At 46.7% G+C, this 12,387-nt stretch overlaps 1 protein-coding gene across 1 annotated transcript in view; it reads right to left on the bottom strand.

The window, feature by feature from the left end:
• Positions 1-2,962: 2,962 nt before the first annotated feature.
• The window catches only part of GFOD2 (glucose-fructose oxidoreductase domain containing 2), a 19,500-nt gene continuing 10,075 nt past the window's right edge, over positions 2,963-12,387 (bottom strand). The window contains exon 2 of the mRNA XM_006860241.1: positions 2,963-3,861. Within this exon, the coding sequence (XP_006860303.1) occupies positions 2,963-3,861 (899 nt within the window). The remainder of the gene's footprint in view (positions 3,862-12,387) is intronic.

Below are 12,387 nucleotides of genomic sequence, written 5' to 3'. Positions count from 1 at the left end.
TAAACATGATCCCACTTTCACAGACTGTGAGATTCCCCAATGCATAGTTTAAAGCTTGACTGGTCATCTGGATCATTTGGGAACCTGACAAAAATACAGATTCCAGGCCACTACCCCAGACGTCACTGAATTAGAACCTGAGGGTTGGACCTGGTTTCTGTGTAAGGACTCCCAGATGCACCTGAGGATCAGAGGGCTGGTGACTAAGAGAAAAACTTGGGGCCGAGAGGGTCTGTTTTGGTCTGACCTGTATCTGGGGACCAGCACTTAGCATTCTACCCCCTCTGAGGTGTCAGAGTTCATTCGACTGTTCCAAGAGTAGCTCACTTGGGAACACTTTCGACTTGCTACCAGACAACAATAGGACCAGACCTTGCCCAAGGGTAGCCCTGTGCCTTTTTCCTGCCAGGAAGTGGTGTAGACAAGGAGGAATCTTGGCTTGACATTCTGGAGAGATTACTTGGGTTTCAGTGTGAAAGGCAGAATGGGAAAGAGGAGATTGGGGCCAGGGAGGTGAGAAAGCTGCCGCTGTCTAAGTAGGTACAAGGCCTAGATTTGGTTCAGAGTTAGATTTGGTAGTAAGCAACAGGTATTTTGGAAGTTCTCACCTATTGATTGAGAAGATTCCAAGAGTTTCACCCACCGGGGAAAACCTTGTTTACTTTGACCAAAGGAAGAATTAATTGGCTTGACATAAGATTCTGGGAGGTAGAGATGCTGCCTTCCTCCAGTAGGGGGCGCTGCAGGACAAGCCTGGAAGCACAGTTTCTGGCTCAAGTCACCCTGCAGGCTTCTTTGGCCACATGCATGCATGTGAATTCTGTCCAGGCCCATCTCCTTGTCATGGACCTAGGTTCTGGAGGTATTGCCAAAAGACCCAGCGTACTCATAAAAGTGGTCCTGTACCAAAGCTGCTGCAGTTTCCTCCAGGACATCTAGCAACTGCCTTTGTGAACAAAGATTCCTCTAAAACCTAAGTGCTGGGTTGACAATATGGCCCTTTCTTGCGTAAGAGCATCTGGGTCAGGTCCACTGGGTGTCTGTGTTTCCTGGGTCAATCCCCAAATTTAAGAAGGACCTAGTAGAACACTAGGGACTGATCTGGAGCTCTGACCATCATCCCCAGGGGCAAGGGTGTGGCCATTACATCATCTTTAACTCTTGCCCCTGCTAGCATCTTTCAGTCTATCCCTCAGGCCAGACTGGCTCCCGCAGCAAGACGGAAACAACCATCTGGATGGGGCTCCCAGTGGTGGTGGTGAAGACAAGGCACTGCCAGTCAAGTCACAGTGGAGTCACAGTGCTGGAAAACGGGTAGTCCAAGGTCAGGCTTTGTAGTCAGGTGGTCCTGACTGGGTGCTGGCTTCAACACTTAAAGCTTATAAGACGGCAAGTAATTTTTTATCCCTCTAGGCCTCTGAACTGAACAATGGGTGCATTAATAGTACTACTTCATAGACTTGCTTAGAGATTCAAATAAAGTATATGCAGTGTTTACTACCCTAGGTGGGGCAGCATGTAGTAGACACAGTCCAATACTGCCCACTGTTATTTTATCTCAAAAGGATAAAATTTGCAACCAGGACAACACGGCAAAAACTAGCCTGGTGACTTCTATAAGGAATGCCAAGAGAAAAAGGAGGTTTTCCTTTCCTAAGCCTTTCTGGCAAGGAGCCCGGGACAAAGCAAAAAGAGAAGGGTAGAGAAGTTTGGTCCAGCCTCCGCAATCCTGACAGGAGAGCAAAGTAAGACAAGAAAACAAAAGGGACAACACTCCCCTGACCTGCAACTTACATGGTAAAGACTACTGCCTTGTGGATGGCTGGTGACCAGCTGGATGGGTCAGTCAGCTTTCAGCTAAACCCACTCCCAGGGGGCACACGAAGCTCTTCCTCAAGGCCATTCCCTTCAGTTGCTCTGGAAGCTCTCCTCACTTCCTCTCTCTTGATGCCAACTCCAGAATTTTAAGACCACAACTCCCTCCTGATTTCCTCTCCCAATAGGCTCCAAACTGTTCCCCTGAAATGGAAGATCCCACAAAGCCCCTTCAGAGAGAATTGAGTCCTATCCTCTGAGGAGACTTTTGTTTCAAGGGATCCATGGACTTTGGTCATGAAGGACTAAATACAGTGATGAGTGCGGGGCAGTGACCAGAGCCATGCATAGGGCAGTAGTGGGTCCAGGCCAGACTCAGAGATGCTGAGGAGTCATGAGGAGAAGAATTACAACCATCTACAACAATAAACAAGCCTTTCATTATTAAAGACAAACACAAATCCCAACCTACCACACAAACACCACATGCCATGATGTCAGATTCTCTTTCTTTATTAACATTTATCAGATGCTCTAAATCTCTCCCTTGTTTTCCTCTCTGCCAATTCAGGGCTCCTTAAATAGCCCCTGAGAGCTCACCTAATTAAGAAACCCCCTCCTCCCTACTAGAAGAGGAGCATCCAGGAGGCCTCAAGGGCCTGGTAGCATGGGGAAATCCCCAAGGGATGATGCACTGCCCTCACCATTCCTGAGATGCCCCAGCCCAGGAAGGGCATGGAAACAAGATTTCTTGTCCTTGTTCCTTAGTCTGAGGAATCAGCCAAGCTGGCTCCTTGTGCTTTTCTTACTCTCTGAGGGCCACAAACCTGGATGAAGCAGCTCACAGGTCAAACTTTGGTGGCCCTCCTTCACCATGTAACCATTCAGACACCTGGCAGCACGTAGCGCCACCTACACATATTGTACTGGTCCAAGGTGACAGAACATATTCCACCCTGCCAGTCTGAAGAGTACGTGAGGGGAGGGAAGGGTGTTTGCCTAGGATTACCTTAGGCTTCACCCAGACCAAGCATAAGTGGACTTGTTGAAGTAAAGCCACATTTCTGCTGTGGCCACACCATTCTGCCATGGCTTCTGGTTCCCTCCCTTGTCCCTATGCCCAGTGGCAGGGAGGCCATGGACAGCCTCACAGGTTATTCCGCTGGAGCACCTCGCACAGGTTCTGGTTGGCGTCGGGCTCCTCTGTCAGCACCTCCACTGCCTCCCACTCCCCAGATCGGTTCGATCGTTTGATGGCGTCCACCACACTCTGCATGTACAGCCCGTCCTCAAATGAGGCTGCCATGGCGACAGGGGCGTGGTCCCAGGTGCGGCGGTCATCCTGCCCCTGAAAGGACTGGCGCAGGGCCTGCACCATGCACACCATGCCCTTCAGGTAGAGCAGTGGGACGTCCTGGGGCCCCTGCTCGGGCAGTCCTGCGCCCACGACCAGCGAGTCCCTTAGCAGCAGCTCCTCCTGTGTGGCCGAGTTCTTCTGTCCGTACAGGTCAGCCCCCCGAGCAACGAGGCGTCCTGCAGAGCCCACCACCATGACCTCATGCACAAAGGCACCTGGCATGTTGAAGTTAAGCGTCACTGTGCTGCACACCCCCCCACCCATGAGCATCTGGAAGAAGCAAAAGTCATCACTGGTGACATGCCGAATGCCACGGATGGCTGAGTTCTGCCTCACAAAGGTCTTGAGCAGCCCGTGCACCTTCTCAGCTCTCCGGCCAGTTAGGTGGGTCAGTAGGTCCACGATGTAGGTGCCCATGGTGTGCAGACCCCCACCACCCATGAGCTCATCACAGATCCAGCCGTAGCTGGGGCTGAGCAGGCTGCCAGAGTAGATGCGGGCATCACAGATCATCACTGCGCCCACATAGTGCTCAGCAATCAGCTGCTTCATGCGCACAAAGGCAGGCAGGAAACGCAGCACGTTCCCCACCAGGCTCATCAGCTGTGGGTAATAGCGTGAGGCTGTTACCATCCGGAAGGCATCCACTGAGGTTGCTGCCTTCTCACACACCACATTCTTCCCAATACCTAAGAATAAGACACAACAGGAAATGTCAAAATTCCAAGGGAGTTACACTGGGAAAAAACTGAACCAAACCAAACCAAAATTCATTGCTCCAAGGCAGAAAGAACAGAGGCCTCCAATAGGACCAGAAGGCAGCCCTGGAAAGGAAGTAAGCTGGCTCAGCTTGAACTGAAAACAGTGGCCATGACTGGGACTTAAGAAAGAGGAGTTATGTTTTTAAAGGAAAATAAAACTTGCAGAGGTATAAAATGCCAACCACGAGCGGGAGATGAAGAGAGATTGAATGGAGAGGTGGGCAGCCTTCTTGGACATATCTCCACACTTTTATTAGCTGTTTAAAGAACTAGCTTGGGGCAAAAGAATCTAATCTTTATTCTAAGGTGGTAGGCTCTGTACTGCCAGTTATAGCAGCAGAAAGGGCTCTGAGGTTCCTTCTATGGTTTTCTTTGAAAACAGTGCTCCAACAAGTGAATGTAATCAAAATGCCAAAACATGCTTAGCTCCAATAGGAGGGATAAGAGGGTGAAAACATACTTTCTGCCTTCACACGGAAAATGCAATGCCCTTAAAGAGAGCAAAACAAAACCCTGAAGAAATAGAGCGAGAGGGCTGTGAACCTTCCATGTGAGGAAACGTTGTTAAGTGCCATCAAGTCAGTTCTGACTCAGCAACCCTGTGTAGAGTTTCTGAGACTATAAATCTTTGCAGGAGCAGAATGCCTCAATGTTCTTTGGAAGAGATGCTGGTGGGCTTGAACAGCTGACCTTATGATTTGTAGTCCAGTGCTTATCCTACAGAGTCACTGTGCTCCCCTATGAGGAAATATAATGATGGATAGACCCCAGGATGGCTGACTGACCAGGAAGAGTTAGTCTCTGGTACAAAATGTGGGCTTTTGAGTCCGACATTTCTGTGTTCCAATCCTGGTTCTCTCATTTCAATGCTGAGTGACCTGGGCAAGTCCTTATCTATTCCGGACTTTGTTGCTGTTGATTAGTGCCGTGGAGATGGTTCCAACTCACGGCAACCCTGTATAGAGTTTCTGAGGAGCATCTGGTGAGTTTGAAATGCCAACCTTGTGGTCAGCAGTCTAGTGCTTAACCTACAGCACCACACCAGGACTTGGGGCTTTGATTTACTACATGTACATGCGAGTCACCTTCACCACATAGGGTAGAAGAGAAGATGCAAAGGAGGCAGTATCTGCAATGTGCCTGGCTCTACACACCTCTGTCAATAGTATGTTTTAATACTATCCGCATGAGACTGAGCAGATGCCATAAATACTCAGAAAAACAGGTCTACTGTGATTTAGATTTTTTTTTTTAAAGGTGTGATTCAGATTTTAAAACTCACATAGAAGCTACATTTTTCAGCCAAATAATTTCTATGTTCAATATTTGAAAATTGGATTTTTAAAAGTTTTAAAATCAACCGTATATAGATGTTTTCTTATGCTATATGCTGTTTATCAGGCTCCTCTCTTCAAGTTAGATCCAGCTTTGTCCACTGGAAGCCCATCTGAGACATTTAGGTGCCTTGGCTGATACCTTTCTAGCTCCCCTCAAGCACCTCAGAGAGCATTTGTCATTGGCACATTCAGGAGTCTCAGACCAGAATTCCCAGGATTATACATGAATCTCAGTGCTGTAGTGAAGAGGAACACGGAATGGAACACGTGGAAATCAGCACCCTATGACATAACTCCTGTTGACAAAACTCTTCAATCTCCTGCTCAAAATAATAATGAAAACTTTACAACAGGTGCTGGCATAATCAGGAATGGCTGGCCATGAGTTCCATGCCCAGGCCAGGGAGGGAGCAGCATGGGCTGAGGAGAGGTGGAAGGGCACCAAGGAGGGGGTAAAAGAACTTGCACAGGGTCGGGCAGGAGATTCAGCCCATCTGCTATTATTATCTGTCTTTAGAAAGCCTCCAGGGCTTCCCCCTGTGTGGGACTGCATGATCATACACAGGAGAATCACAATATTTGATGAAAATCTGGTTGTGTGGCTACTGGACACATCTGACTGACCAGGAGGGAATCAGGAAATTCGGTTCTCAAACACATATGTCTCATGTGAGAGCAGCAGCTCAGGCCACCTCGGCTGGCACAACTCACTGCTGGGTGGGCATGGACACTGAAGTGTAGGGTGGTAATGGGGAAGGGGAAACGGAAAGAGAAACAAAGTTTTGCGGCTACTGAGAGTTTGGTGGGAATAAAACTAGGGAAAGAATCTCTGTCTCATGCCGTGAGAGGTAAAGAAAGGGGGACAGACCTTTCATCTTGAACCTGAACAACAGGAGCGCTTTTGAACTGAGTTAAAGGCTACCTTAAGGAAACAAACCATCTGTACAAGCTCTCTGCACTTAGAAAGACTTGGGTTGCCTTGAAAGACGAATTTGTATAAGTTTATCTAGCTTTTCTGCTAGGAAGCCAAAGGAGAGATTAGAGAAGCTAAAACTACTTTTTGTCCTCAGGGAATGGAGAAAGCATGGCTGCTGAGTGTTTTTAGCTTAGATTTTCTAGAGGGTAAATGAGCTTCAAGTTTAAGCCTCTCTCCAGCTCCTATCCCCCACACTACTTTAGAGTGCAGTGCCTTAACACCCGTGGCCCAGAGAAACTGCCCAGTGCTGCTGTAGATGACCTTGGGGGTTCCCTAGTAGCACACCACAGGAAGCCAAGGTCACCACAATGGGTCCAGGCATATCCCTCGACTTCTGCAGCTGGAGACACAGGCCCAGACAAGGGATTTCACACTATAGGGCAGGAAAGCAGCCCAGAGTGAGTGCCATTTTTATGTTTTTTAATGTTCTATAAAATGCAAGGCTCTCATAATTTTTTTTTTTTTTTTACAAAAATGGTTCTGATTAAGGAAAGAAGTTTGTGAAAGCCACTAGACTGACTCCTATCAACAGACTGCATTGGCATGAGTAAAATCTATGAATGCCTTCATTCAATTAGTACCTACTGGGCACCTTTACTTTACCAGCATGATGTCCTTCTTCGGGCCCTGTGTCAAGCACTGGGGACAGAACAACATATATTTTTATATGACCAAAAAAATCAGGCATGGTTTGTACCCTCAGAGAACTTACATGCTAGAAGGAGAGCCAGCCACTACTCAAATGACCATACAAGTAAATGTAGAGCTGTCTTTGGGATAAAGATACGAAAATGACATACATGGAGACATGAGAACATACAGCAAGGATCTGACCTGGACCACGGGTCAGGGACGGAGTCCCAAGAGACTGGTTCTTGGGATTAAGTTATCTAGGTGAGCCCATAAGAAAAAGGTTGGTAAACTTAAGTGTTTTGCTGATGAAGCACAGAATGCCAAGAACTGGAAACAGAAATCTACCTGTTAGTGGAAAATTTAAGAAAGCATTCAACTATGGCAAATATGCTGGGGCATTCTGCACAAGAAAATGCATTTTCCTGAATGCTTTCTGAACTAAGAAATAAAACATATTAGGGCCCCTTTTCCTTAAAAACATTCCTGGGAAGCTTCCATGGCATGGCCAGTGACATGAGCTAGTGCTCGCACTACTCTGTATAACAGGGAAACAGCAGACTACTGGAGACTGAGCGGAATCAGCCTCTATTTCCAAAAGACTGAACTTTTACTTTCACTCACACAACAGCAGAATTAAGAAAAACACCAAAAAGGAAGCACACGGAGATGACGGCGGTGGCTACTTTCTAGATATTGATAACGGGGACCATGCTTTCCATCACCAACCACAACTTTGTAGTTGCAGAAAGTCATAGATAAAATCATAGTGTAATCATTTTGATTAGTATGCATTATTATATCAAGGAGTTAGCTATCTTGCATACATGCTCTCTTTCTGTATTTAGATATTTAATGTCACTCTTGAAGTCCTGATATGGCACTGTAGGATAAGCACTGGACTGCTAATCACGTCAGCGGTTCAAACCCACCAGCTGCTCCTTGGGAAACCTTTACAGGGTTGCTATGAATTGGACCAACTCGACAGCATGTAAAAGAAAGCTTTTACTGTATGAAACTTTACACTTGTGAAAAACATTTAACTAGGTTTATGTACAGTATGGAACCCTGGTGTGGCACTGTGGGTTAATGCACCAGACTGCAAAGCAGTTTGAACTGCAAGGTCAGCGGTTCAAGCTCACCAGCTGCTCCTTGGAAACCCAATATAGGGTCACTATGGGTCAGAATCGACTCAACGGCACTCAACAACAATGCACAGTATATTACTTCTCCAGGTCTCATCCTTAGAGAACCTAAGTACAAATGTTCAATCCTGAACCATGCTTACTATGTTTGAGCTTACTGCTATAGCCACTGTATCAATCCATCTCACTGGAGAGCTTTATTTCCCTGACCACCGACTTTACCAAGCATGATGTTCTTGTACAGGAACTGGTCCCATCCGACAATCCGTCCTAACTATGTGAGACAGTTTCACCATCCTTGTTTGTAAGGAGCATTCTGGATGTACTTCCACAGCAGATTTATTTGTTCATTCTTCTTGCTGTCCCTGTTTATTCAATATTTCTTAACAACACCATAATTCAAATGCTAAGTAATTTATGTCTTTTTTTCTAGCTCTCAAAAACTCATATCCTTAATGAAAAAACAGAAGTAACACAATGAAAGAGAGAAAGACAGCAAACAACATAATCCCAGTAACAGGAAAAAAATAAGAGACTTATGAGGGAGAAACACAGAAAAACATATGCTTGCACATTATATAAAGAGATTCAGACCTACAGAGTGTGGGGAGAGTGGCACCCAGGCTCCTTTATGATATCGACTCTGAAGACTTGAAGTAAAGGCATTTTGGGAACTATGAATACATGGTGCCTGTCCTGTTCTCCACCCGAGCAGTGCATGGGGACTGGACACGTTCAGACCTTTACAAAAAGAACGGGTCCCACTTTCCAGGCATTAATTTGAACACAGTCCGCCAACCTACAGAAAAAGTTTTTACATCTGAGATGAATTCAGGGGTCCATTTATCTCCAAAGGGGCATCTGATCTTATTTCTTTTTCAATTTTTATTTTTAAATGAATTAATGGAGACAAATCTTCTCTTCCACTGAGACAACAGGACAAGCTGGCCTCCCCTTTGAACATGATCCCAGTGCCTTTCTCAGTCAGCACTAGGAGGGCAGTCAGAGGTCGAGAGGGACAGAATTAGAACCAGAGGTGGGATCTGGTGCCAAGGGCAGTTTGGGGCTGGGCCTACAGCAGTTCCTACACTCACGCCCAGTGCTTTGGGAAAACTACAGGAATTCTCCTGACTTCTTCCATCTGTGCTGAGGTCAAGTCAAGATTCTTACTAAAAATAAAAAATGAAAGCACATGAAGAGTGAGCTTGAGAGCTACAACATGCCGTTTGAATCCTCTGTGAGCTGAATGATCAATGTCTGACACTGTCTTTCCTGGACCCACTAGTGGCCTGGGGATCATGCACCTGCAAGAACAGACCAGCAATCCTCATTCACTCCCTTATCCTCCTCACGACACTGACTGGTAGGATAGACTATGAGCAGTGCTTCACATAAGATCCCAGAAGCCCCTGGTCATTCCTACTCCTTCCTGTTTACATTAAATGGCCCAAAGTCCAGTATTTTCCTGTACCAGGAACCAGACAACAGCAGGCTTGTGGCCAAAGAACCCCAGGGTTTCCTCTTTCTTTCTATACAGCACAGACCCTGCTCTCTGAGTCCAGAGCTAAGTGGTTCAGAGTCACATCAGTGTAAGGTGGGGGCTGGCTGCACCACTTTGGTGCCAGGATCCAGGTGGGTTCTGCTATGGGTATCTTATGCAGGAAGATGACAGAAACGTCCACAGCTCTGTCTCTGGACACACCTCACCTTTCCAACATCTGTGTGCATTCCTACCACAAGGGGTGTCCAGGAGTTAAAGAGACCACCTTAGCTTGAGTCCCCCGAACTAGCCCTCTGCTAACACGTAGGCTTAGTTCAAGTTCTGAACTCAATCTGGAAGCCATTATTTGCCCTCATATAAATCTCTTGTAGCGTAGTGGTTCTAAGTTAGGCTGCTAACCTCAATGTCAGCAGTTCAAAACCACAAGCTGTTCCACAGGAGACAGATAAGGCTTTCTGCTCCTAGAAAGATTTATAGACTCGGAAACTCTATACAGAGTCACTGAGTCAGAATGAACTCCAAGGCACACCACCACCACCACATGAATCTGGGGACCAATGAATAACTCCAATGTCACCATACTCACAGAGGGAACTTGTAAAAGATAAACTATCAACAATTTCTAGCAAAACTTACAAAAATACTTATCTATAGAGACAAAATAAAACAGACACAGATGTAAATTCTGGTACCCTGAACTTTAGAAGAAAAGTGAGAGAGGTGGATGGAGTGCTTGCTGAGAGGAGAGGCTGAGCAGGGACGGTGAGAAAGGGAGACTGATAGGTGAAAGGCTGGCCAGACACAGTTCCACCACCTTGTGAGCAGCTCTGGCAGTGGAGGGAAGCCTGGCAGAGCAGAATCGTGCAGGCGTTGGAAAAGGTGCAATTTCTTATTTTCCCTCACATTCCCCTGGTGACCAGAAGTATGGCCAACTCCCACCCTCATCCATCCCCAGCGCAGACCCAGCTCTCCAGGAATCTGGAGCCACGTGGTTGAGAGCTATCCCAGTGTGAAGTGGAAGTTAGCTGCACTGATCTGGTGTATGCCAGGATCCACGTGGACTAGACTCCAGACCTACAAAACCCGTAGAGGCACCAGACCAATATTTAACCAGTCACCCTATGCTCAGTGTCCCTGTGGTCCTAACAGCTCAGTGTCCCTGTGGTCCTAACAGACACTGAAACTTGTTACATCAAGGGCCCCCACAAACTACTTCTGGATTTAGTGTACTGAACATAGATAACACTGAGGCCAATAGGAACACTATCGATAGGGCCAGGAACTCTGCTGTCACATCCCTTCTACAACCACTTCATGAGCTCTTTGAATTGTAGGAACCCACCAGATATTTCTCCACTCTGGGTCCAACTGCACTGTTTGTTTTTACAAATACAACAACTCCACAATGCCTCAGAGACAACAGACAATTTTACTCACACGAAGAAACAGAGAGAATGGCCCAAACAAATGACGAAGATGCAGAGCCAGAAAACATTTCTAAGGAAGAAAAGTTAATAAAATGAACTGAAAAAGAATTCAAAAGAATGATAATTAGGTACCTTCAAAGGATCGAAAGAAAGATTGAGGTAATCAAGGAGAATACATTAAAAGCTTTAGAATTCAGGAAACAGTTATGAGAACAGACAAATTAATGCAAATCTGGAAGCAATATAAAACCTGGAATTAGAAATCCAGAAGATTAATATTAAGATCTCAGAAATTGAAAGGGCAAAGGAGTAGATACGAAGCAATGGAAGCCCAAATTAGTGAGTTTAAAAATAAATTCCTCAATACTACTATGCTAAAACAATCAAAAAAAAAGAATGAAAAAATCCAAAGTAAGCCTAAGAGTAATGTGGGACATCATGAAGAGTAACAATTTACAGATGATCAGAATTCCAAAATAGAAAGAGACAAGCACAGAGAAAACTGTCAAAGAGTTACTGGAAGAAAATTTCCCTAACATTATGAAAGACGAGAAGATGAGCATGCAAGAGGAACGAACTCCAACCAGGACAGAAACCAAAAGTAAATCACCAAGGCGGTGCTTCCTGGACCAGGCAGCTCAGGTAGGGCTCCGGGGGAAAAGGGCAGAATTGCACATAAGAAACCTCTGTCTAGCAGACAGACAGTCTTTGAACAAACATAAGATCTTATATTTCAACAATCTGAACTCGTTTTTTTAAAAGATCTAATTGCTGAGGATTTACAGGCATTTTAAGCTTTTGTCTGCCTGCATGCGGCTCCCGCTTCCCGAGTGCCCCTGCCCCCTGCAGACCTTGGAATGCAGGGCTAGAGCAACCCCACTTAAAAGGCTGCATTTCCAGAGAAAAGGAAGCATCAACTAACAAAGTCGAACAAATAGAGAGGGATATCGGCGCGGATATCAGGAAATTTGGGGTACCCACAGTACAGAGAGACTGAGAGAGGTATTTTTTATGTCATCAGATACAGACAATACCTCCCTACTGCCACTAACCCCAGCTCTCTACTACCCCGGCCTAGACCAGCCCTCTGCCAAGCCGCAGAGGCTCAGAAACACCCAAGGCACAGGCCCGCCCACTGAGGCCAAGGCCCTCCCAAGGCCCAGACACTCCCACTGAGGCTAAGGCCTGACCTGAGGCCCAACCCGCCCACAGACTGGTCACAAAGGCCCAGGCCCAACCAAGGCCAAAATCACCTACCCGCAACCGCCGCGTAGCGAGGTCGCTGAAGCCCAGGGCCCCTGAGGCCCAATCCACTGCATAGCCTGGTCACCAAGGCCCAGGGCCCCTGAGACCCAACCCACCCTCAGCCCAGTCCCCGAGGCACAGGCCCCCCAAGGCCCAATCCGCCCAACCTGCCTGCTGAGGCCCAAGCCACCCA

The sequence above is a fragment of the Chrysochloris asiatica genome, unplaced genomic scaffold (genome assembly GCF_000296735.1).
Source record: "Chrysochloris asiatica unplaced genomic scaffold, ChrAsi1.0 scaffold00037, whole genome shotgun sequence".
Taxonomy (NCBI): Eukaryota; Metazoa; Chordata; class Mammalia; order Afrosoricida; family Chrysochloridae; genus Chrysochloris; species Chrysochloris asiatica.
This window is presented reverse-complemented; position numbering and strand designations above follow the sequence as displayed.